At 37.5% G+C, this 26,503-nt stretch overlaps 1 protein-coding gene across 4 annotated transcripts; it reads right to left on the bottom strand.

The window, feature by feature from the left end:
- Positions 1-6,135: 6,135 nt before the first annotated feature.
- On the bottom strand, positions 6,136-26,442 carry trip10 (thyroid hormone receptor interactor 10). 4 transcript variants are annotated; one of them, XM_023348515.1, is made up of 16 exons: positions 26,129-26,442; positions 21,867-21,982; positions 21,287-21,343; positions 20,893-21,040; positions 19,164-19,226; positions 17,459-17,563; positions 17,234-17,362; positions 16,506-16,652; positions 16,221-16,406; positions 10,610-10,774; positions 10,319-10,342; positions 9,632-9,741; positions 9,273-9,405; positions 9,052-9,140; positions 8,829-8,962; positions 6,136-7,440 (listed from the first exon to the last, which is right to left on the bottom strand). In XM_023348515.1, the coding sequence occupies exons 1-16, from the start codon at positions 26,150-26,152 to the stop codon at positions 7,289-7,291; spliced, it is 1,782 nt and encodes a 593-aa protein (XP_023204283.1). In that variant the 5' UTR covers positions 26,153-26,442; the 3' UTR covers positions 6,136-7,288. The 4 variants fall into 4 exon arrangements, with proteins under 4 accessions (XP_023204283.1, XP_023204284.1, XP_014329489.1 ...); XM_023348516.1 differs by lacking the exon at positions 10,319-10,342 and having other exon boundaries at positions 26,129-26,441; XM_014474003.2 differs by lacking the exon at positions 10,610-10,774 and having other exon boundaries at positions 26,129-26,440.
- Positions 26,443-26,503: the final 61 nt, after the last annotated feature.

Raw genomic sequence — 26,503 nt, 5'->3', positions numbered from 1 at the left:
ACCGACTCAATCCGTCACTTCATTCTGACCTCCTGGGGCAACTTTTAATTGCACTTTTCCTTTCCTATTCATATGATAAGTCCTTGTATTTGGAAGGGCTTCTTGACGTTTCTCATTTGAAGAACTGTATATATGTTTTTCAAACTGTTCCTGCTTTACCTATTTGCATCTTCTGCAGTGTCTGTTTTTCTGCTTTGCAGAGCAGCCTCTTTGTGTTTGGTTTTCACTCCATGCAGGTTGTTGGTTTGCCTGATGGGAGGAGCAATAAAACAAAAAAACTGTTATTTATATTCAACAAGCAACACACCAACACTGTGTTTCTGTATTTGCACTTTAAGCACAGTGTGTGACAAGCAGGAAAGGTTAAAAAAGAACAAACGTGAAACAAAGAAGAAAAATATTATTTGTACTGAGCCCACTCCATGGAGAGCTGGTTGATGCCAGGCAGAAATGCTGAGTATCTCTTAGTGGATGTATCCCAATGCTCTCATGTGAACCTCATCCTGGTCCAAACTTTCTAGAATACAGTGAGGGAGTGGGGGGAGGGAACACATTTTGGCAGCCTGCATTTTCTCCTGCTGAAAAGAGCTCATTAGCATCTGTTGCCCTCAATTGAGCTTCCCAGACAGAACTTCCCCTGAAGCTGAATACAAATCCTACCTCTTTATTTCTTACGGAGACACCCAGGACCCGGCCAATTGGGTAAGCCTGTGAATTCCAAACTATGGTCAAAAATAGTCATCTAATTGGTCAAATGTTTAGGGAAAACTGCACAGTGACAGTAATGTACTTTTATTCACTTTTTCATATCAGTTTCCGTGTAAATACAACTATAAATCCCTGATAGTGTAAATTATATATTCAGATATCTCATTAGCCAAATTGCTTCTGTCAGTTATTGAATCCTATTTGCATTTAAAATCTGCTCAGTCTTTTCCTTCAATTCAACTAAAAACCTGCCGTCCATTGTGCAATTATGTAAAATGTTGAAACCTTTCTTTGAATGCTCTGTGATTCAGTATTATGTATGGGGGCACATTGTTCCATTTTATAACACTATCAAGTAACTATGTTACCTTAAGTTGTTATAAAAATGTGTATCATAATATGTATCAAATATATGATGTATCAAAGATTTATCATAATATCTATTAAATATGACTTAAAAGAAATTTTATTTAGTAAATTAACACTTTGAAAGTGGGTCTCTCTTTCTGAAATTCCACCTTCAGGAAGTCATCACAACATCGCTCCTCTATTAATCCTTTAACAACATTTTTACTTCCATTGAAAAGCTGAAAAGTAGCTTGTATAATGAGCTCAGCAGATGTGCAGTTCCACCAGGTGTTTGCTAATTGCTGCCACTAGTCTGAAGGAGCTGAGTCGGGGTCCACTGTGAGGCGGGACCTCGGAAGATTGGAAACTGCGCCGTGAAGGCAACACTTGACCCACACAGTCAATTTTCACAGCTCAATGGTTGCCGAAGGGAGAGTAAAGGATTTCTCAAACATCCGAGGACGAATCAAAGCAACGCTCCAGGTATGGTTTTGATGAGGGAATAACATTATAACATGATGTTAAGCTCAAAAAAGTTGATTTTACAAAATGATGCCCCATTGATTTAAAAGGAGCAATTCACAAAAGTTGATGTAGCCTCTTGAATCTGAACACTCACTTGTCTCTAATTTAATGGCAGTTTAATATGATTGTCTAGATTTATAAGATGACAGAAATTATGACATGAACATTTATGAAATGAACAAAACTGGGCTATTAAACTTGGTAATATCTTATTCTATGTTGTCACCCCAAAAGACTTTATGAGGATTTCTGATTATCCTAATTGTATTCTTGGTATTAGTGATTAAAGCCTACGCTTGCTTCCTCCCTCTGCGGAATAATTAGAGTTGCTGAGATGTCTTTACAGAGAACTGTAAAGATCATAACTTAGACGAATAAAATATCATCAGTCAGAAATAAAACTATTTTCTGTTTAGAAACTGGTGCATTTCAGTGATTGGTGGTTTCAGCGAAATTCCAAAAATGAAATAATATTTTGAGAAAAATATGTGTATTGCAGGTGAATATCCAAAGACATGTGGTCAAAATTAGTAATTGCATACACTTTTAATATACTATATTGTCTTGTTGATGGTAATCTGTCTTGTAAACAGAACAATAATTTTAACAGAATAAAAAGCTTTCCTGTAAAAATGGTAGAAGAAGGAAGCAGCAGTATGACGCATCAGTTCAGGGTTGTTGTTTTTTTCTTCTTTCATTCGAGTGTTTGTATGTGAATGACAGGTCATGTCACCGCTGGGTCAGCCACTCCTTGGAGAATGTGCGGTCTGAAATGAAAAGACTGGGGAAAAAAGTATTGCATCATCACCGTGCTTGTCAAACAACATTTAGGGAGCTCCAATCAAAGCAGGAAAACATTGTGACATCTCATTTGAAGACAACCAGAGCTTAAAGATCCAGTGAGAGATGATGGATGTGTTTATATGCCATGGATTCCCAGTGGAATAAGAGCTAGCCTTTCCTAGAGGATCAGGGTTAAAGCTAACATCTAGCATATTGTTTTCAGTTCATTTCATTGTTTGCTTGTTTTTATTTTCTTCTATGTTGTACTGGAAAATGTGCTTTGTTCCTGGTTGCTACAGGGTAAAGTAGGTTTCACTACAAAATCCTTTAACAACATGAAACTCATTTCATCTTTTGCCTTTTAATATCTGCATAGCTTTCAGTAAAACCCTGAGGGTACTGCTGCTGCGAATGTACTGTATCTGAAAGCTGCGTTTTTAAAGAAAGCCAATCACGTTTATTGTGCTTTTGTGACTTTTAAATTGTGTACTAGAATGCAAAACATTTCACTCAAGTGACTTTAAGTAGTCTTGCTTTAAATATTAAATCATTTATGCTAACAGAAGACTGCCACCCCAATCCAAATAATGTCCTATGTCTAAATTTAAAAAAAAAAATCTTACTGCTAAGTTTTGGTCGAAACTTCAAGAAAAGGAAGGAAACAATGTGAGGCAGTGATCAGTGTTTTTAGTAATGTAATACGTAACTGATGTCAAACAATATAATTTACATTTGACCGGTGTATGTAGTGCAGTTTTCACCACTATTTCGAGGTAGCCAAGAAACATTGAACATGCTGTTTATGTATTGTATTTTAGAAAAAGAATGAAACTTTCATGAATATTAAACTATGTTTTATAGTACACTGTATAGTGCACAATACTTACACTGATCAAACTTTAGTTTGATCAGTGTAAGTATTGTACATTCAGCACCAAAAATGCAATCCATGGCTCTGTCATTTTGCACCAAATAGGAATTAAATAAGACAGCGACAGCAAGAGGCAAGACATTAATGAAATAAGAATAAACAATGGTGAACTCATTAAGGGTGCAGCTGATAGCTTACTTTTCTTCCCTCCCCACATTAAATATGTTTTATAGTTTATAATAATACTTGGAACAGTTATTTGTCTGTATGGATAGGAACAGTTAATTCTCCTCTAGACTCCACTGGGGCACAAAAACCTAAAGGCTTCATTCACAATCTTTCTTTCTGCAGCAATAGCTTGAAGATTGATTTCTAAGCTCTTCAATCACCTGTGGCGCAGTAGTCAGAGAAATAATTGCTTGCTTTGTAACATCACCCACCTCAATAAAAGTGTTCTGGTACTTAGTGTCTCAGAGAGTTAGAGTTGGCGAAGTTCTGCCTGCAGACTGTTTATAGTAGCTTTTATTACTGTATTAGCATAACATTAAACTGGACTAAAAGCATTGCAAATGACTATGAAATTGCAGCTCATTAGTTTATCAAGCATTAAAAAGTTTGAATTAGGTAGAAAGTGATGACCATTAACTGTTGATTCTTGGAGCCTTTGTGAGAAAAGCAAATAAGCATTTTTCCTTAAAGCCACAGAGTCAGACAAAAGCAGCCAAACCTGCTGACTCACATGTCACATTTGTCCACCAGAAACCATTACAATTAATACAATCCTAATGAAATAATTCAAGGTCAACTCATACAAAAATCTATTTCGCTTTATTCGTTCAGGCTCTCATACACATTCACTGTTTTGTGAAACATATTCGCATTATCTGAAAAATGTCTTGTTTTAGCTTACCATTCCTATGACGATCTTCCTCAATTCATGCTAATTTGGCCGTCTGCGTGATGTTTTTAAATAATAAAACTTCAAAAATTAATGACGGGCACACTAAAGCCTATGCACCACTTTAAAAAAAAAAAGGCAGTTTTTGTAGCTCATTTGGGCTTTGCCAGAAGTGCAATATGCATAAAATATGAAGCCACATCCAGCGCTAAAATTGCTCTTTCTTTAATCTCTGCGTGATCATTGTGAAGTTCCTCATTAATACCCCCACAAGGGTGAGCAGAGGTGGCAGGATGCAGCATTGCCTCCCAGCTGCAGGCAAGTGCAAGATATCGGCTTAGGGGAAGGCTGACCTTTAATGCATCTAAAGGGTTAAGGCTTTGCATACAAATTTTGATCTGATTCCTCAGTCATGTGGCCAGTTATTCACCATCACAAAATGTCACTGCTGGATTCTGCCTTTGCTCAGTGGATCTTATCAATATGCTCCGTTCTATCTGAAAATATACCAGAATACTTCATTAAAATGTTAATATTCACGTTTGTGATTGTTGTCATTCTTTTCACTTGCGTGTTTCTGTGAATTAGGTAATAATAGAGTGGCAAGCTTGCAAATTTTGGGTTATTTAATTAGTCATTGCAAACGGTATGGCTCCAAAGCTAGTGTAATTTAATCGCAAATGCAAATGCAAGGAACTATATTAAAACACAATTATGTAGAGAGGAAGAGGGGGGGGGGGGGAGACCAAAGAAATTATGCAACATTGCCACCTACTGGTAAACTCTAAAACCTTGCATGCTTACTCACTTCTAAGTGGTAATATCCTGGAATTGAGATTTATTACAAATATTGTGCTCAGATTTTGATGTGAGCTATAAGAAGAGACGCTATGTATTCGGACAATAACACACACAAACAAAAAAAGACCCAAACACTATTCCTATGTGTTTTTATGGAATATATACATGCAAAACCTCTAAACCTATAACTCAAGTAGGTTGAATTGCACAATACATTTTTTTGTAGTATTTTTCCAAGTTAAAACTTTAAAAAAGCAATAAGATGCTTGAAGTTTCTCACATTTAGCCACATTCCAGCCAAAAATGTTTTTATGTTTTATTTGGGTTTTTGTTAGACAATTATAAGTAGTGGATAATTGTGAAATAGATCAAATACAAATTTGAAGTGTGAAATACATTCAAATCTTTTTAATTTACTACAGTTAGATGCAGCTTAGTGCAATAAATTGCTTAAGAAGTCAACTAGTTAGTAAATAGGATAAACCGGTGTGCATCTTAAATCAAATCTAAATCCAGATGTTCGATGAAGGCTTCAATGGTTTGTTAGGAAACATTCATGAACATGCAGCATCACAAAGGCCAAGGAACAGACAAGACAGGTCAGAGATGAAGTTTATAGGACGGCCAGATTGTAAATATAAATATCCCAAACAATGTGAAGATCTCACATTATTCAAATTATTACATAGAGATGTTAATGGTGAGGCACAACTGCAAAGCCACAAAGACATGGCCATTCTAAACTAACTGACAGGACAACAATTGGAGAACTAGCTTAGATTCCTAGAGACTATTAGTTGAGCATTCCACAAATCTGTTTTTTTTTTTTTGTTTGCTTGTTTTGTTTTTTTAATGGAAAAGTGGCAAGGCTGTGGAAAGAAAGCCAGAAGAGGTTCCCTCCACGTTTGTCACAAGCAAACCAGGAAACGTGTGGAAAAGAGTACTCTGGTCACAGGAGATCATAAAAACCTCAAATCGCCACCTCCCTAGTGAAACCTAGTGGTGGCAGCATCATGCTGTGGGGATGCTTTTGTAAAACACTGAGAGCAGCTGGTCAAATGTGATGGATGAAACCAGATGTAGGGTTATTGGAAAGTCATGTTTCAAAAATACTAGGAAAACATGATAAAACTTGGAAAATGTTAGAAGGAATTTGAGTTGTTTTGCAAGCCGCTGTAAGCAACATACTTTACACTGGTGGTACATGTTTCACTAGTTTATTTTTCAAGTTTAAAGTGAACATAATGACTTCTACTGTTGAAATGTGCTTTACAATTATTAAGTATCGAAAAAAGGACAAATTAGCTCAAAAGGTATATACACAATGCTTTAACCAGAAAGGCACCAAAGACAAATAAGTATTAAGCAGAAAGGTAGTAATCTGCACTACAGGAAAAAATCTTGTGAACTTTTATGTAACATCATAAGCAACAAACTTCAAAACTTGCTGCTTTCTCTTGCAATAAAACAACCTTTATTTGAATAGTTAAAAATGCTAATAAGACAATAGTGGTGTTGTGATTGCTAAAATATATATATTATATAAATACAATATTCTCAATGTAACATATTTAGTGTGTGCAATATTTCCTCCCTTTTGTGGCTACACTCCGTCCCACACTTTGTGCAAGGAGGAAAAAATAGCAACATCCGAACATCCTAAATACAAAGAGCTTGTTTTTCTCCAAATATAAACATTTTTATTCATACACACTTGTAATAAATTATCTCTAGTACAATATCTAATAAAAATAAAACAGCAGCAGGTTTCTATCAGCTGTTGTAAGAAAATGACATCTGCTGTATTTTCTTTGCTACTGATAAATGTCTGGAATTAAATGATGATATGGATGTGATTGTCTTAACATTTAACAGCTTGTATATAGTTTTTTGTGTGTATGCTTCACTGTAACAGAGCACTAAATTGTTGTAAAGTTAAAGGTGAAACATTCTTGCACCAAAATCTTGAGTGGGAACACTCAAGTGGCATTACAAATCAAAACTGACACTCTTGAGGCAAATGAAAAATGAAAGAGGTAATACATAATATGGACTCTGCAGCATGAGGGGTTGGCAAAGGTAACAGCTCAGTTTTTCACACAAAAAAAAACAAACAGAAAAAACATTCTCCTAACCAACACAGGTGTTAATAAGAACTATCTGCTCCAAAATGTGAGTGAGAACTCTACTGCGAATTTACAGTATGCCAAGGATAAAAAAAACAAAAAAACATTTAAAAACATATCAAAGCACTTTTGGATGGTCTCACCCATTTCTGACCTGGCTTCATCATGATTGTTCCAACATGTGGAGGAAATGACGTTAAAATTGGAACCTGAATGTCTCTTTCTCGCTCATTTGTTTAATGTGATGGTGACATAAGATGTAGGTATGTAGCCTTCATCTCCATTGTGTCTTCGGACGCGGGTCCAGCCGTCTCCTTTGTCCTCTTCCACTACAGCCAGCACTTCCCCTTCCTGCATCGAAATGGTCCCTTCACTGGCACCTGAAATGCAAAACAATAACTTTGTAATGTGATAGCAGCTATATCAAATCAGAGATTTACATACAGTGTATATTTTTTTTTCTTTTTTCCTCCACTCACTCACCAGCTAATATGAAATCAGACCAAGAATACCTTGAAGTGTGTTTTTTTCCCCCACTACTTTCTTCAAAATCAGACATTTACAGATAAATCAATTGTGTGAACATTTACACAGTGATTACCTGTTTGAAAAGCTAGTCAGGTTTCAGATCTCATCACAGCTCCACTGAAAGTCACTAATGATCCTCTGACACCGTGTGTATATATATATATATATATATATATATATATATATATATATATATATATATATATATATATATATCTTAGATCTTTTAGTTACTGGGTTTATCTGCTGAGAAACCAATTCCTAGTTTTTGCCCATAAGGCAGAAACCTTGTCTACTTTTAACACTAAACTTAAAACACTCCTTTTTGGAAAAAGTTTAAAGTAAGAGTGGCTGAGGTTATTCTGAGCCGACTCTAAATGTGCTATATACACATTTCAGTATAAATAATTTGTGCAAAATGTCAAACACACAGCTTTTCTTTTGTGACATCATGAAAAATCCAAAGAAATAAGATGAGATATCAGGGAGACGGCTGTGAATCTCCACAATTCTCCAATTCAACCTTAGAAGAAAATCATTCAAATTCATTTACATTCATCTGTTTAATTACATGCCTGCAAGATAAAACATCATGGGAATGACCAGTCATATCATACAGGTAGAAAACTAATTCTGTGTCTCGGAGATGAATATGTTTTGGAGCAAAATGTGCTCATCAAAAGCAAAAGATGTTGGCTGTATCTGATAAGGGAATGTCAGTATCCACAGTGAAACAAGCCCTACACAGAGGTGAATGTAAGTATCACTGGTACACCTGGAGGAAAAGGGGAAACCAAATATGGAAGTGTCAGCATCCTTTTGAGTTTCTTTTGTTGACGGAAGTACTGGTGCATTCTACAAAATATAAGACATAAAAAAAGGAACTTCATGTGAAAAATGTTTACTTTAGGTTTAAGTTGGTTTCGGACAAAAAAAGTGAATGTTTTGGAGTGGTGATCTCATTCCCACAGATTGTTTGTGGGTAGAGCTAAAAAGGTGACAAAGTGGCCTAAAAACCTGACTCAGTTACACCAATACTTTTAGGATTGGGCCAACATTCCAGCAAACTATTTTGTCCAAGTTTAAAAAATGAGCACATTTTACCCCAGTCTAATATTTATTTTATAATTAAAAAAAAAAACAAATTGAAATAAAAAAATAAATTAAATCATACCAAACAGAACTGACTCAGAAATTAATTAAAAATAACATATTTTGAATTAAATTTAAAAAGACATACCAGGGAAGTTATACATCGCTGTGCATTTCCCGATGGGCGCCGCTGGCTCTTCATCCTCAAAGTCATCATCAAACTCAGCATAAATAGCTTGAGAGGGATCGGGAGTGCTTGCATCTGAATGTGCACCATCAGGACTGGAAAGCAAAAAGGAAATCCGTCTTTTAGAAACAAAGAGAAGACACTTTGTTTTAAATGCATCTCTAAAGGAAGAAAATCAACCTACCTAAGAACTTCATGAGCTCCGTTATTGTTAAATGAGTGAGCTCTGTATCGTAGTGTGTCCCCCCGAACACCTGCTTCAGACAGCCAAGTCTGATAACAGAAACATGTTTAATCTTGTCAGCTTTATCTGCATGACTGAAACACTGTGACATAACCCAGGGTCCTAAATTATAATGAAACGAGGCCCTCGTCTTATGAATAAAGAACAGTGTGGAGAATTACCTCATACTTGTTCAGTTCTCCTCTGAGCCTCTCTATATTCTGAGATGTCTGACTGATCTGGGTTGCAAGACTAGCTGGATCTCCCATTTGAGGATTTTTCTCATAAACATCTTTCATCTTTCCGAGCGCTTCGCTGCAAAGGAAAACAAGGAAGAAGACAGGAACAAGGGAGAAGAAGAAGCAAAGTGACTTTCGGTGAAATTTTGATCCCCTACAGCTCACGGGTGGGTAAACAATTCACTCAAACTCAGACAGACTTGTTTACACTGCATGAATATTGTATCTATGCTTCCAGCAGAGAGGTTCTAACAGAGATTGCTACGAATGGGCAGGAAGCCGTCATGTGCATGCACACACACCTCTGATCTGCTTCCTTCTGCAGCTCTTTAGAAATTTCCTCTAATTTATGCTGTAACCTCTTCCTGCGCTGCTCCGGGGGGAGATGGCCGAAGTCCTCCGTCACTGTAGGCTGCAAGAAGTCGTCACAGGAAGGGTGGGTTAGCGCTGAACTCAGACTCATATTTGTCACCTTCATAAACATGCCGTCACCGTGACTAAAGAACCAGACAAGTGAGAAAGAACGCCCTTTGCAATCAGCTCAAAGTTTAGATCGCTTATTTAGATCTTTTAGATAAATTAGCTCACTAGAGAGCCGAACACAAAGTCAATTCCCATTTACCAACAATTACAAACTAGCAACAATTATGTGGTTTTTAGACCCCAAAAAAGCTATATATTTATTTAAAAAAACTAAACTTTGATTGAAAGAGGTGAGACACAAAAGTAAACAAATTGCAAACTGGATTCTTGATTGACAAGTTTCATCCTGAACTAACAAGTGTCACTTTTCCTCCACCAGATGGCCACCTTTTCAATACAACACCAAAGGTCATAAGTACAAATGCATTAGAAGATTTTTTGTTCTTGTTGTTGAGGAATAACATCGTAAATTTACACAAGAGACGTTGTAAAGAAAAAGTGTCCAATTTTTTATGAGTTAAAAAACTTAGACCCCCACACCATTTTTGATGACATTGTTACCCTACCATGATCCTGTCTGGGGTAAATTTCTGAGGGGAGAAAGAGAAACAGCACATTTCCAGTAAAAAAAAACTTTACAGTAACTTTAACTGTTTACCTGCTTAGGTAACCTCAAAAGATGGTTGCATTATGTCAGAAATATCTTAATCCATATACAAAGAGCATGCTTTAGGATGCATTCCTTAACTTTGATAATGATGAAGAAGGTTTTGGAGAGGCAAAGAGCAGAGAATAATGTCTATGTCACTAGAAGTGTTGGTGGCCTTGCACCCGAATCATCTCCTCTTGTCACTCACCGATCTCCTGAGTGTCCGGAAGGAAGAGATTCTGGGTTTGACTGTCTTATTGATCTCCTTCAAACAGTACGACAGTGGGTCCCGGCCAAACTTGGGGGAAGGGGCTCCGTTAGGAGGTGAAGGGGCCGGGGGTGTAGAGAAAGGAGTGAGTGTGGAGGAGGAGAGCTGGGGGTCGGGTAAGACCAAACGTACCGCCACCCAAAAATGAGGTGTGCAGGCATAAGATGGTATAAAAAAGGGGGCGGGGGAGGATGAGGATAACAGAGATATGGGAGGGGACAGAGAGGACAAAAAACAAAACAAACAAACAAAAAAAAACATGGTGACAAAGGAAAGAAATAGACACCGTCAACACGTTAAGGCGCACCACAATGCCTGGAAGGACAACACAAACCCAGCAACGAGCCTAAAGAGCATGAAAGCACAAAGATACATCTTTGGCTCAAATCAAACAGGACATTCCATGCCAATTCGCAATCATTTTAGCAGGATAAACAATCATGTAAATTATAGACACTTAAAAAAAGTTGACTGGATCTGTAAAGTTTGAAAGTTTATTAATTAATTAACTAATTAATGAGGTGCTGATGGACTCTTCTTTATGCTAATCTTTAAGAGTTTGGTCATGTTTGTACAACTTGCTCTTCAGTATTCAAAAGCTACTCTTTTGAGATCCTGGTTACTAAAATCCATTTGCCAAATTTGTATTTGGTAAATTGTTGCATTGTGTTCCTAAATGCAAAAATTCGTTCTTTCCTGTTTCTATTTTGTACCTGTAAGCAAACTTAAAATTTGCAAATCGGTATACGTATCCAATTTTTTCTACTATTTTCTTGAACAACAGAAATAAATTGCTGTAAAAACACCCAAAAGTAACATCCTGATATTTGGAATTATAAAGCAACATTCTCTTAAAGTTCTAAGCTATGACTATACTGTATTAGAAAAAAATACTTTAAACTGTTGGCTTTCATGACACGAAACACCCAGTAAAAGTAAAACAAACAGTCTTTTTGCTGTCCAAAAAAGTCAACAAAAATTGTTATTAATTGGATATTTGATAAGATGTACTGAATTTCTGTAAATTTGTCTTTTACTAAAACCAATCGAAAAATGGGGATGAAACTACACATTTTTTTTTATACTATTTGAATCTATGAACAATTAAGTTTTCTAGCAGTAAGTACAGATTTGGAGAGTTGTGTGAACTTGCATGGAATGACCGGAAGCACAAAAACATCACAGTAAGAAACCAGCCATAGCCTCCACACTGGTGCTACAACAGCCCAACAAAACTCAGGTAAAAGTTGAAGGGCAGCGTAAGACTCAGTGAGGATCATGGGGCAGGCCACCAAGACTAAACATCTGTATTGCTTCAGATTTCAAAATTAGCAGCTCTCTTGTTTTACAGCCTTCCACTCATCTCTTTATAGTATTTTACCAAATTGCCTTTTCATGATTGAGCAGCTTACACTTGTTTATTTTCATAGCAGATTGCTCAGAGTTTACAAGGCTGTACATTTTGTCATGCATCGATCATCAATACTGTAAAAGTAAACATTTAACTATCGGGATTCAGTGTGAGAAAAATTTGTACATGTGCTGCAGACTCCAGAAGCTGACCTACATAAATAAAACCAGCTTGTAAACCAGTGCAGTTGTTATAAATAGCTGGCTTAATTACCAACAGTGGATATAGATTTTTGAGGCAGGGCAAATGGCCTTTATTAGAGCGAGGGTAAATTGACAACATGGCGGGAGTGAACTACAAACATCTACATCTATGCTGAAAGGTGGTGGGGTGGGGTCCATTAGCTAAATTACACAGCAGGCTGATGGCTTCAAGTCTTCAATGCAGACGGGCTAAACTGCCCTGCAACAAGATCCCGTGTGTAAACACAGAGATCCAGAAGTACAGGACTGTTATTATGTGAATGTCTGCTACTTTGGGGCTACATTTCTTAGAGTTATGGAGCTCTAACTACAGGAACGTAGTTAATAGGACTGCTTAAGGGCCAGACATAAACCACGAGCTACTTGAACCAGTACACCCAGTTTTCTATTCACACTTCTAAGGTCTAATTAGGAGAGCATGACTGATGACACAGAGCTCTGCGTCGCACACGTACACAGAACAGGAAGAGTGCACAGCTGAGCACAGCCACTAAGACATGCAGAGAGAAGAAGAGGTGCTGACCAAGCAGAACACTGCAGGGAAGGAGGAAGAGATCATTTAGTTTTGGGACTGGAGGAGGAGACTATTAACTGGTTAGAAGTAGGCCAACCATAGCACCAGTGTGGGATATTAAAGTTGCTTATAGTTTCGTAGCTGTGTAAAGTACTCTATGCTCCAAACAGATACTAATGGAGCAACAATTTGTTTAACAATTTGAGTTTCTCCATCTTAACTCGGTGTCATTCTTATGTTGGCACAAAGAATTTGTTGTGATGCACATAGTGCCAGGTTCTGGGCAGAATAATAGAGGCAGTGTGTTTGTGGAGGCCCGCGGAGGAAAATTCTATGTAGTTTGGGTCCCGTGTTCATGAAACCACAAGCACAGCAAAATGCTGACTGCAAGTTGACCTATTGGAAGCCAGGATGCAGAGATACGTGTACGTGTCTGTGTGTATTTGGAGGGTCAAGGTTTATTCACTCACAGCCAGGGACAGGATCATGCAAAAGGTCTTTTCTAGAAGTGCTGGAGTGTATATAAAATGAGACGAAAGAGGCTCATGCATTAATATACTGAGCTTTAGAATAGAGAAAATATTCACATTGTTGTATGTTTTTCATGTGTTGCCATAACTACAGGTTTACCGCAAATGCTATTTGGAGGATTTCCTGGTTCTGCCAAGCAAGAAGTCAACTATTATCCTAAAATAGCAACATTAACATTTTAATCTTGTTAATTATTGTTCCTAGTGGACACTCTGACCCAAGAGTTGAAACCTGAAAAAACAATTTGTTTTTCTGTGAAACACCAAATGCCTGTAACATTAATGTTTGTGGATATGTTGAAAGGGCTTCTATTTGCAAAGACAACAAGCAATTACATTTACCACCTCAAAAAATGAAGGTAAAACTCATAAAATGTGAGTAGCTCCAGAGTCTAAAGTATGAAATCTGTAATTTTATTTGTCAAACAAAGGAAAAAGCAACAACTCAGGTACAAACTAACAAAGAAGATTTGTAACAAAGATTTGTTACAAATTTGTAACAAAGAAGATTTGTAACAAAGAAGATTTCACTGCCCTTAACACTAAGCGTTACGCTGCGAACCTCACATTGCAGCTCTCACATATCCATTTCTAGAAAGATGTGAGCATCAGACGATAAAACGGACTAAACATTCACCTTTTTCCCTCTCAACCATTTCTTTCAAACTTGGTTTCTGTAGAAAAAGGGGAAGGTGAGAGGGAAGTAGTGCAGCTGCTGTTTTTCTGCATGTTAAACCTCTAAAGCGTTACTAAAAATTCCTGTTATGCTTCATTATAAATCTGGCCCTTTTCATAGTGACAGAAGTGAACTACAGTGACTGAAATGATTAATTACTTCTGCATAATTATGCATAATCCATGTAAAAAACAGAGCCTAGCAAAAGTATTTATACACATCAAAACCTCAAACTATTTATTAGTTTATTAGGGTTTTTATGATAAACCAGAATAATGTAGTACATTTGTAAAGTGGAAGCAAAGAATACATGAACTGCATATCTATTTTTTACCTCCTGTTTTTATCTCTCGTTCTCTCTATTCAAACCTCTTGTGACATATTGTGTGTTTGACCAAGTTTGGTGCCAATTCTTATTTGCTCTGTCAATTTCTGTCAGACTGCATGTAGAATTTCTGTGAACATCAATTTTGAAGTCTTATCACAAATTCTTTAGAGCAGGACTTTGACTGGGCCAGTCTAATACAGCAATATGCTTTCGGAACGTCGTTTCACAGTCGCAAGTCTTTTGCAGGCTCTAACACGTTCCCTTTAGTGATTACCCCATATTAACCTCTTCCATCGTCCAATTTAACACTGACCAATTTTCCTGTCTGCTAAAGAATAGCATCCCCCAGCATGATGCTATCACCACCGTGTTTCATTATAGCAATAGTGTATGATGTTTTCCATCCTCTAACAATTTGCATGGATGCACCTTTATGGCTTGTGGCAAACTGAAGAGGAAGCCTCTAATGGCTTTCTTCTTCTTTTGAATCTGTGTTTTTATGCTTCCTTTAATTGTAAAGCACTTCGTGGTTAATAACCTGTGGAAAGTGCTATGTAAATAAAATCTGGACAGAAACGGTGAATAATTTTCTCTAAAACTTCATTCATCAGCTCTCTGGTATGTTTTATGATCTTCATGATGCAGTTTGTTTGTTCACTTATTTCTAACAAACCAATAAGAGCTTCACATAAAAACCCAATTACTTGGTGGATGCCACTTAAAAAAATTTTATTGGATAAAAAGCAGCTGAATAAATAAATATGTACACTGGATTTTGGGGGGGGGGGAAAGACAATTTGTTTATCATTTTCCTTCAACTTCACAATTATGAAATATTTTCTCTTGGTCTTTCAAAAGAAAACAGCAATATGGTTTGAAGTCTTAATATAATATAATATAAATGTGAAAAGTTTTGAGAAGCTCTTACAGTGCTCAATGAAAAGCAATCCACTTTAATAACCCAAACACTAAGCTGCCTAAACACTAGTAGGCAACTGAGGCAAAGAGGTTTCATTAACTCACACAAACACAGACTGCTGACAAAGCAGTCAATCCAGAAGCCAGAGCATAAATCCACAACACAGAAAATGGTAAAGCAAAACTGAGAACAAATCTGGAGCAGCAAACTACAACATATCAACTATAAATCCTGCAGGGAACGAAGGAACTATGCAGCACACATAATGTGTGGTGAGTAAATGAGAAAACAAGAGATGACATAGCAATGAGGTGTCACTGCTTTTTTGGTAAATGTCAGAAAACAAAAGAAAACTAGACAAGTGGACTCAAACCCTTCATCATCCACAAGGACAACAAACTCACAAATTTAGAAAAGTACAGCAAATCGAAAACAGATATCAACAAAGGGAAGATTTAAATTGATCTAAAATGCTGCAGAGCATCTGTACAAATGTCATACTGGTTCTGAAATTAGATTCAACATTGTTGAGCAAAACAGAAAAATCTGTAGCTGTGAAAAAGTTGAATTTGTTGTAAGCCATCAGTTTGAGGTATAAAACCAAAGCACTACAACTATGCATTTATAATCTTTGTGTTCCTGCAAATTCAGTGATTCTGTGAAAACTTGAACCATGGCAAGTCATCAACTTTGTATCTGTGAAAGTTTACAATAAAACTCAGATTTTTTTTTGACATCTTTGTAAAACTTTAAATTCTTCTCAGGCACATTTATTTCACAGAAAAACAAAGTTTCACTGACAAAACAAACCATCAAAGCAATCACTTAAGGAGAGGAATTTATCATGGAGTTGGGTATCTGTAAAAGATACATTTTTAAAATCACTGGTTGAGGGGAACAGAAAACTCATTCAAATAACTGTCAAAGTCAGTTCATATCAATGTCGGACTGTAACGAGAAAACGTCCTACCTTATTCCTCTTGAAAAGCCAAAAGTTTTTACTTTTGTTCTTCCCCAGAAGGTCCAGGGGGCCTTTAGGTGTACCAAGGCTGCTGTCAGAAGAGGCTCGGTTAATACCCTGGCTGTAGTCTTCAAACTCTACGTCTCCAGGACGCTCAAATCCAGACTTATTCTGCTCTATTATAACCATGGTGTCCTGCAATAAACACAGTTATTAATAATACTTTCCGAAGAAATAACTATTGCATGGCTCTGTTCGGCAGAATTAAATGTTCAGTGTCTGAAACCAACTCACATTTTTCTCATTGACATTGGTGCCAGCTTTAGTAATCCCTTCCAAGCACTTGCCAATGATGGGCATCACATTCTTTTCTGTGTCTGAGAACAAGATGTAGCCATGTCCCAACTTTCGTATTCGCCTCTCATCCAAATCCTGCAATTTCTAGAAAGAACAAGACAGTTGACGTAAACAGCCATTACTTGAAATGAAGAAAGATGTGTGTAGTGGTACACAATGACATCACTCCTATTTTAAGGCCTAAAGTTGAGATTTGTGATGCTCCCAGTCTTATCATTATATGGGAGATCAAGATCTCACAATCAATGGTTGAAGGAACCTTGAATGCCATCAAATAACTTAAAAAATAGTGATTGGAATCTTTGAAAATCTTTATAAAATGACAAATTAATGACAGATGGACCACCTTTCTCATAGGCTTTCATACAAATAAGACTTGTTTCTGGGACCACAGATGATGAAAACACGTTTTTTGTTTGTTTTTTTCCCTCATTGCATTTATTTTTTGAGTTCAGACTGTGTGTTTTGCAGAACTCAGATAAAAATGTTCAACAAAGCACTCCAAAGTTAGCAGTACGGTTTGATGTAATTGTCTGTTACAAGTGTAATTAAGCTGCATATTTTCTAAGATCTGGATACCAAATCAATTCTCATCACATCATTGTGATGCCAGAACCCACAGGGCCACTGGTGGCAGGTTTGTGGGATGCAGCAGGTTCACTTACATTGAAAATAAGTGGCATGTCATTAAAATAGAACTGGCTCTGCTCTTTGTTGTACTTTTGAAGCTGAGCAGCGTAGTCATTCTTGCAGTCCTCAGCTACGCGTGCTCTCATATGCGCCTGCTGCTTAGCCTAAAAACCACAGATGAAGCAGGCAGGTTAAAAAGTGCAACCTGAATCATCCCAAGTGGTTTTTTTCTCCGGTGAGTATTCTACAGTAGTTCTTACTTTTTCAACATCAGCTTTTGTGGCATTGATGTCTTGATCCGTTTTCTCTGCATACAGTGCTGCGCGCTCTGCTTCTCTCCATTCTCTCTCAAAGCGCTTTTTACTCTAGAGGGGAGAAAAACAAACAATTTACTTTCTCTACTAAGGTGTGATCACATCTACCCGCTTGTCAGAAGTAACTGTATTGAACTGTATTGTGCCTTTTCATAATTAGGATCTATTTAGATTGTAGTTAATTGGCTCTAAATTCAATTCTTTGATCAGTGTATTAGATGGAAATGGGTTGAATTTGGAGCCAACTGGATACTGTCAGTAATTCACCAGCTATTATTCCTCAATTGCAGCAACGCAGGCCATAAATGACTTTTGAGGATTGCTTTTGGTAATAAATGAAACTACAGCTCTAATATACTGGCATGTTACCATTTTCTCACCCACTCTCACATATTTATTTGCTTCAGCAACATCCTATTCTTAATTCATGAAGTTAATGTTCATTCTAAAGTCTTCTGAAAAAGCGTTCAGTTTTCATTCTTTACAAATTTGTGAGGTCAGACACTGATGTTGGACGTGGCCGGCTGGCTCACAATCTCCACTCAAAATCGCCCGAACAGATTTTCTATCGATTTCAGGTCACAACTGAGCCAGCCAGTCAAATTCTTCCACACCAAACTCACTCATTTGGATCTTTACAGATCTGGCTTTGTGTCCTGTAGAGTCATGTTAAAACAGGAATACGTCATCCCCAAACTGTTTGGGAGCATTAAATTGTCCAAAATGTGATCGTATGGTGAAGCATGAAGAAGGTTTAATAAAGAAAATTTCTTCTAGCCGACATCTACCATTTTGACTAAGGAACAACTTATGTGTAGTTTCTTACTCCTTTACCTTCCAAAACCTTTTGTGTTGAATTAAACAATAAACATCGCCAAATATATTACAGCAATAGCAACAAATTTCACCAAATATATTACAGCAATAGCAAGCTTGAATGCACAGTACTTTAATAATTAACTAACATACTGAATGCAAATATACACCGCTAATAATTTACTGAAAACCTTGTTGGTGTCCAGGACAAACTCTTTGGAATACAAAAAGATTTTAAATTAAAACCTGGTGGCCTTTGCTAGAAAACTGACAATATGTGGCCATAAAATCTGTCTAGAAAAGATTGCCAAATCTGTTTGGCATGGTGAGGTGACTGGAAGGGAAGAGCAAGTCCCAGAACTGAATGATTTAGAGACTGTGCAAAGAGGAATGGCCAAACATTCCTCTCTTTATTTGCTCCAATATTGTAAAATGTTATAAGAGAAAACCAATAGCTGTCCGACTGGCAAAACGGGATTGTAAAGAGTAGCTACAGCACAGGTGCCAAAAACTGTGACACCAGTGATTTAATGTTAAAAAATTGTAAACTGAGATTTCACCCTCTCCTCCATTGGCGAATCAAGTTATTCAAATTAAAAGATTGATTACCGGAGATGGTGACTAATTCATAGGGTTAGGATTGATTGTAAGGGTAAAAGGAGTTTAAAATAAGGTTGCTTCCAACTTTTTCTATCTATTTTGACTATAAACAAAACTCACCTGCCTAACTCAACTGCTTTCGCAGCCACTCACCCGATTGTGTTTCTACTGTATTCAACCTTGAGTCCATCAAGGCATGAGTAAGAAGATTTTTCAGTAGTAAAACTAGACTTACATTGTCGAGCTGCTTGTAGGTGCTCTCCAAACTCTGCTGGGCCTTCTTGGCCTCCAATAGATACTGCAGACATTTATAAAAATAGAGAAAGAGATAGAGAGTGAGAGAGAGCAAGAGAGAGAGAAAGAGAGAGGGAGAGAAATGTGGAGGAGAGCACAGAATAAACAATGACCTCAAAGAGCCACACAGCAAAACAGACAAGAAAACAAATACCAGTGTGTCTGTTGGAGGCGTCTTCAGTGAGTGTCTGAATGTGGCTGTACTTTGCAGTCCAACATGACAAAGACAGCATGTTTCTCACTGAGAAATGAAACACCACGGCACAGACCAGACCTACCTCGAGAGACACTTAAGCTTCTTTCCTGCTGAAGCAATAAAATCTCTAAACATCTAGTTTTTCTATTTCTTCCTCGAACTATTACTGTACAAGACTAAAAACAAAAAAAACCCACATTTGGTATTTTCTTAAACCATTTCTTAATATGGTGATGCACTCACACACCCGTATGCTAGTGTATAGTAAACAGCACTGTTTAACTTTGAGAAGAGCTTGTACATCTGGTTAAAGCAATGTGACAACTTGCAAAACTGTACAAAATGAAAGTCGCTCATACAAATATTACGGCTAAAAAATCTGGGCTGTAGGAGACGGTGTGTGTGCAGGTGAATACTCTATTCAATTACTTACGACTGCAACAAACATCCACTGGTTCTTATAAGAAAATAGAAATCAATAAATTATTTAAAAACATTTTCTAACTTTAATGGCAGTTAGTAAAACCCAACTGAAAAACAAACACAAAAAGCAACCAGGTAACTCTGTAGTTACCTGGTTGTATATGTATGTACACCCTTAGTACCTTAATGAAGCTCCTTTTGAAAAGACAAGTGACTCGTATTGAGTTCTCAGCAGCAATTCATTATGGAGAAACTGATCACCACAGAATAAAGTTCAGCTGCTCAACTAGAATTTTCCAGGCATTTGATACATTTAGCAAAACCTTTAGGGATTAAAAAGGTATCAGTCAGGAGAAGGATACCAAAAACAAATCATAACATTAGCCCTATAAATATTAGGACAGTACAGCTAGCCACTGATAATTGGAGAAATTATGGACCTACTATTATTTAACTAAAACATTTACCATAGCTAATAGAAAGGCACAATTGAAACCTGACAGTAACGCTGAAGGAGCTGCAGGAACCTCTGCTTTGTACTGGTTGTGTTTTACATGTGACAACAATTATCTGCATTCTCTGTGTCTGGACTGAGAAGCAGGGTTGCAGACAGAAGCCTTTTCATTCAAAGTAAACAATCCGATATGGAGGAAAATAGAAATTTAATCCAAGGTGCAATCAATAGACGCAAATGAACCAAAGAAGCATCTTTATGGATATTGGGAAGACACAGGAGTAGCCAAAAAACAAACCACATGCACGGTTGAAACAAAATGCTAATTTAATGCTACAATACCCGAGCTGGGAATTAAACCCAAGAGTGAATACTTAAATTATAATTACATCTGATTTTTTCTTTCAAATTTTTCAGCTGAATTGTACACAATAAACATCACGCTGCTGTAAGAAAACACTTTGAGATTATACTTTGTCTCAGTCTTTCACCTTACAAAAATTGCACTGTGTCAGGCCGTGTAAGTCTTTTTATATCCACTGCATGTCTTAAGTGGCTAAAAATCAGTGCATTCTTGATGCTCCACATCAAGCTCACCGTCTTTCGCTCCTGCTTGAGTTCCTGCAGGTACTTGGTGAGATCAATGCAAATGTTCATGATCATGTTCTCAGCAATTAGCTCCCTCTGCCCCGCATAGTCGTTCATCTCATTCAGGATGTCCACAAAAGACTGGTAGCTGGACAGCCTGCCATTTAGTAGGAGAAAGGAAAGGGTGGAAAGATGAGAGCCGCTGATAAAGTGATAATTACACAAAAATTCTGCACCAAGCTAAGTTATGATAAGGAGCTTGTGACTTCCTTATTCCTGTTTCCTTCTCAGGGAATTTAAAATGTCACCAGCGTCGGCTCAAAACAACCTCATGAGTAACTATAGTAACAGAAAGTTTTAACTTTAGAAAGAATAAAGACTTTGAAACAAAGCAGCTGCTCACCTGCAGTCTGGCTCATCTTTGTTGCTTCGTTTTTGGTTATATTTCTTTGAAAGATTCCTATGGATGTGGACATAAAGTGAAACCTAATTATTCAACAAATTCAACGGGAAACATCCGATAAAAGAAGAAACTCCTATGCAAAAATTGCAATTTGTTTTTTGGAGGGAATTTAACACAAGTGTAATAAAAACTACAGATTATGAACAAATTTAAATTCTCGCTCTTCCTGCTTTCACTCTCTGTTTGACCACATCCACTATATCATGTGCCAGTCTGCTCCCACTTCCTCCCCTCTCCAGCAGAGCTCAGCAGTACAACAGATGTGGGCTTGTGTGTGCGGGGAAACAACTGGGTGAAAAAGCGAATAGGATAAGGAGAGGGAGAGAGAGACGAGAGGCAGAAAGCATGCAGCAGCTGGAGAATTGGGCTAGTGTTTCAGAGACAAACTAGAATCTGTCCCAGAGCAGTCATAAGACCAATGAGCATTTCATAAACAACCTTCCAACATGCAAACATTCAAACACAAACACAAGATGCTTTGAGCTGAACCCAAGAATGCGAGTTGGTCTAAAAGGCCTACCTCAGTTGTTTGGCATAGCTTTGCTCGATCTCGGTCCTTTCCTTCACAAACTTCACATACTTCTCCACCAGCTCCAGGCCAGACTGCGTGTGCTTCTCTATGATGTCACACTGATCCTAAGGGAAGCAGCAGGAAGACAAATAAGGAAAAGAAAGCCTCGAAGTTGAGTTGACCTCCAGGCCACAGCTGTGATGTTTCTCCAAGATTTAGAGCACCTAGAAGATTCTAGAAAGGGAGGCAATAAGCTGAACCCAACGTGCGTTCTCCTGAATGTCAGATCGCTCTTCACATGTGGAAAACATGTCAGTTATGGTCTCCAAAATTCCACCAAGAAATGATTTAATCTACTTTTTTGCTATTTACAGAAGAAATTAAATTCCTCCATCATACGAGATGGAAGAATTGAATTGAATATTTCTTTTTTTTTTTTATCCCTACCTCTGTCTCTTCTCTGCCTTTTGGTAAGTGATGCTCTGACACCTTCAAGCTGAGACAAGTCAGTTTGAAGTGTTGAGAAATTGTAGTCTTCCCACACTATGCAAAGAAAAGGGAAAAAAAAAAGAGTTCTCCGAGTCTTTGACTAACCCTGCAGCTGACTTTTAGGTTGAACTTGGGGTCTGTGAAAAAGGGATTCCTTACATGTCGAGCCTTGTTCCTCAGCACCTTTTAAGCTCTTCAAGAAAAAGAAAAGAGATGGGAGCTCAAATGACACAGCAGAGCTAATCGCAGGACCGAGTTAAGGAGGCCTGCAATCTGCTTAGCAATTAGAGCTCTGAAATACCAACAAAAAAGGCATTCCTGTGTTCTTCCTGCAAAGTCTTTAATTGATAAAACTCTTTTTCAAAACTTAGCTTTTTTTTTTCATTTTAGTACTCACCTTAAATGAACCTTTATAGCACATGATTGTTACAAAACGAAAAACTGTTGCTGTTAATTATTATTAGCAAACGCAAAATAGTTGCAGGATTCTAAAGCTAATTACAAAATGGATTAATAAAGCGCAAGACATAATAGAATAAAATAGAATAGAATGACTTTATTCATCCCAGCAGGGAAATTATTTCGCAGTTACAGCAGCATAGAGACAAGACAAGTTGTCCATTTATAAGGAAACTTTTTGTAGAAGTAATTTGATTCTTTCATTTCCTTTTCTGTTTTTTCTTACAGTGTTTATATATGTAAAGCACATTTGAACTTTACTCCATAAGGCATGCACATAAAATTATGTACTGATGAATATCTAAGTTATGGTGAACCTAGATATAAGCACCGATGATCTGTGAGAATTAAAACCAAGTTAACTTTTTCTTTCCACACAGAAATAAGTTAAACTAAAACCTTTCTCATTGTTGAGATTTTTGCTTTGGATAAACGTCAGAAGCTTTACATTTTAGGTAAGAACTTTCCAAATCTTGACAGTTTCTTTTGTATTAGGAAATACAACCGCTTTCCATAAACATTTCCTTTGTGCATATAAAGCAACAGTTGGAATGACCTGTGTGAGAGTATTCAGTGAAATGCAACACAACAGGCTACAAGAACATGTTCAAATAATGTTACTCCCACCTCCATGTCTTATATGGGGGATATAATGACAGATGCGAGTCAAACTGAACAGGTGTGTGGCCCTAATTTCCCTGTCAAATTATCGAATAATGCAAGAAACATACTCATGTTTTCTCACATTTGCAAATAAATATTCTCATGGTGGGAAAAAAAGTAGAAATTGTCATATTTTTTTTAATAAGCTGCTTGGGTTCATTTAATCTGCTTTATGGTGTTGTAATTTGATACTTGCGTGGATAAATATGCATAATATCCCAAGAGTTCATACGACTTTCATTTCACCATAACATGAAAGTGCAGATAAAAAGTTGTGTGCTACGCGTAGCTCCTGCCACAAACATTTTGCATGACTTAGTATATTATTTGCATATTGGGTTTTTGGATTGGTTTTCAGTTTGTACAACAGTATTGCACATTAGAAACGAAGAGGAAGGTTTGAAACTGCCTCAGCAGATTGGATGTGTACAGTAGGCTCCAGATCTTAAACCCTGTTCAGTTTCTGCATTTTCACAGCGTCACACACACAATAAAAAAAACCCAGCTTCACAATACAAACAAAAGTTGCAAGAATTATCACATTCAGGCGATCTCAGATAAATAAATGGGCACTTGAACATCAAGATAAAACCCTTTATCCTAATGCCTGTGATTGAGAAGCTCCAATCAGGGTTCTTTTTGTCGCGTGTTCTAAATTAATTTGCCAATTCTACCACTAAATGATTTGGCACTTTGTAATCCCACATACATATCTGCAAGTGTAAGTTTTAACCAATATTCTAACACTGTTTATCTCAGGGTACGACAAAGGGAGGCTTTGTTTCTTGTACACTTTTCACATTATGGCAGAAAACAGCAGTTTTCCTGGATGTTTTCCACCCCTTTCTTTGGCCCCAAGAGCATAAACAGCATTCTCAAAACATTTCAAAGGACTCCAAACAATGAAAGTAGCCTTAGTTTGATCTACAAGTAAAGTCCTGGACATTCTCTAATATAACATGGAGGGATGCAGCAACTGTGGTTGCACCATTTTTCTAACAAAAACTAAAAACTGAAAGAAATTGGATCTACCCTATCTTGAGAAGGAATATTTAATTATACCCACTTCATTCAAAATACTATTGCTATATTTAGAAATGCAAGCAATTTTAAAACGCTGAAAATGATGTGTATATAAATCGGTGTCCTGTGAAGCCGCAGCACTGGTCAGACTATTTATTGCCTTTTATTATCGCCCTAAAGCCACAGTCAAAACTTGCTTTAAAGGGTCTTTATTTAGGCTGTTAGAGCTCTGATCATTTTCATAAATCAGAAGCAGTTATATAGCAACTTTACACAGCCCTTTTAACATATATTTTTTTATAATAAGAAAGCTACAACAGTTAGCAACAGGTGCTCAAACGCCTCCATATCTGAATCCAAAGAAAGTATCCAACTTCCTTTGAAGTCATTCAACGCTGGAAGGAGCCACCCAGGATGTGCCGCTTTCCTATTAAAGTTCCACAAACGTTTCAGTCCTGAATCATTCATTCCTGCAGAAAATTAGGGACATGGGGCTTTGCTAGACCTGATCAACGGGAACTGAACTCAGTATCCCAACTAAAGCCCAGAACCTGCAGTCTTGCGCTGCACCAACCAGTAGCTTAAAATAGCCACAGGATTAACAACAATCAGAAGAACAGATGCCAAAGAGCTGAACCGGCCTGCGCTTTGACTCTGCAGCCAAACATTAACAAAACCAATTATGCAAACAGGAATGTGAATGATTTGGCGGGCCAGGTTGGGCCCAAACACACAAAAATGATCAGAGGTTAAATATTTTTTCCCACATGTCCATGGAATATTAAACTGTACCTTTAATTATTATGTGTAGAATTCATTCTAAAAGCAGCTTCCCTGAATTTTTCAAAGTAGGGCAAAACTAATTAGGCTGTTGCACCATTGCATAGGATGAAAAAAAAAGAGAGACAGAGTACGTACCCAGGGGGAGAGAGTAATGAGGCCAAAACCTCCTTTCCCTCCTCTTTGCAATGCTCCACTTTACACATTAGGTTCTCTGAGAATATACAAGTGGCAAAGCTTGTTTAGTTAAGGTTCAGGACAGTGCCAATCCTTTCACTTCTGCTTCCAAGAAAATAGCTTAACGTCCACGACAAGGCTGTGCTGCCTTGATTTGGTCTTAATCTTGCACGGGGCTCTTCTATGTGCGTTCAGAACACAGAAATCAATGCTTTGTGGAACCAGCAAGCACGCCACTCAGGTAGATGCGCCTTATCAGTGATGAGCCATTGTTGTCAAGTTACATCACAGCAGACGATTTCATCTCTATGGAAGCCAAGCGTGACAAAATGTAAACAGAGAAGAAAAGACACAACCCTCATACAGCTGAAGTACCCGCATGCAGAACAAATTGAGTATTGACACTGCATTAAATCAATCTCCATACTTTTGCCTGAACAGTGAACACGACCTCATATGTCCTATCACTTAAATTACTAAAGTCTAATATGGAGAAGGTGTCTGTATTGAAATCTGCAATTTAAAAACAGGCAACGCTCATATGTGCTTCGTTTTGAAAAAAAAAAAAAGGGAAAAAAAAAGTTAAACCGATTTGCCAAACTTTGTTCCTCTGCAACTTCGTCAGCGTGCAGAACAACAATGCATCACCCTGGCTAGATTTCTTCTCACGGTGGACTCACCCAAAGTTCCGTGCCCCAGTCCATGTTCTTTGCCAAACTGTTTCCTGAATACAAAGAACTTCTTCCAAAGTTATCCCAGCCGCCGCAGCAGCAGCAGCTTGGAGGACGGACGGCCCGCAAACAAACACAATCCCGACTTGATCAGTCACCAAGTAAACACCAGGGCGATCCACTGGCGCTTTTTCTTAACAATACGTGTAAATCGGCTTCATAAATAAATCAATCAACTTTCGCTGGTAGCCGTTGTTCTAATAAGTCCAAATATTTTTCATAGCGAAGGAAACAGAGGGACAAAGTAGCTCTCGTATCCGCGTCACTCCCAAATCCCAGAGTTAGTGACCTGCCTTAAAGGGCCAGCACCCTCATAAAACCCAC

The sequence above is a fragment of the Xiphophorus maculatus genome, chromosome 16, assembly GCF_002775205.1.
Source record: "Xiphophorus maculatus strain JP 163 A chromosome 16, X_maculatus-5.0-male, whole genome shotgun sequence".
Lineage (NCBI taxonomy): Eukaryota > Metazoa > Chordata > Actinopteri > Cyprinodontiformes > Poeciliidae > Xiphophorus > Xiphophorus maculatus.
Note: the sequence above shows the minus strand (reverse complement) of the source record. Positions and strands in the feature narration are given on the sequence as shown.

What these genes read in the sequence shown, in the direction of transcription:
- trip10 (XM_023348515.1), bottom strand. Translation starts at nt 26,152, where the DNA reads ATGGACTGGGGCACGGAACTTTGG. An exon ending in ACATGCCACTTATTTTCAAT is followed by an intron (nt 16,653 to 17,233) that starts GTAAGTGAACCT and finishes TGTTCTTTCTAG; the next exon opens with AAATTGCAGGATTTGGATGA. An exon ending in CCAATGTCAATGAGAAAAAT is followed by an intron (nt 16,407 to 16,505) that starts GTGAGTTGGTTT and finishes TGTTTATTGCAG; the next exon opens with GACACCATGGTTATAATAGA.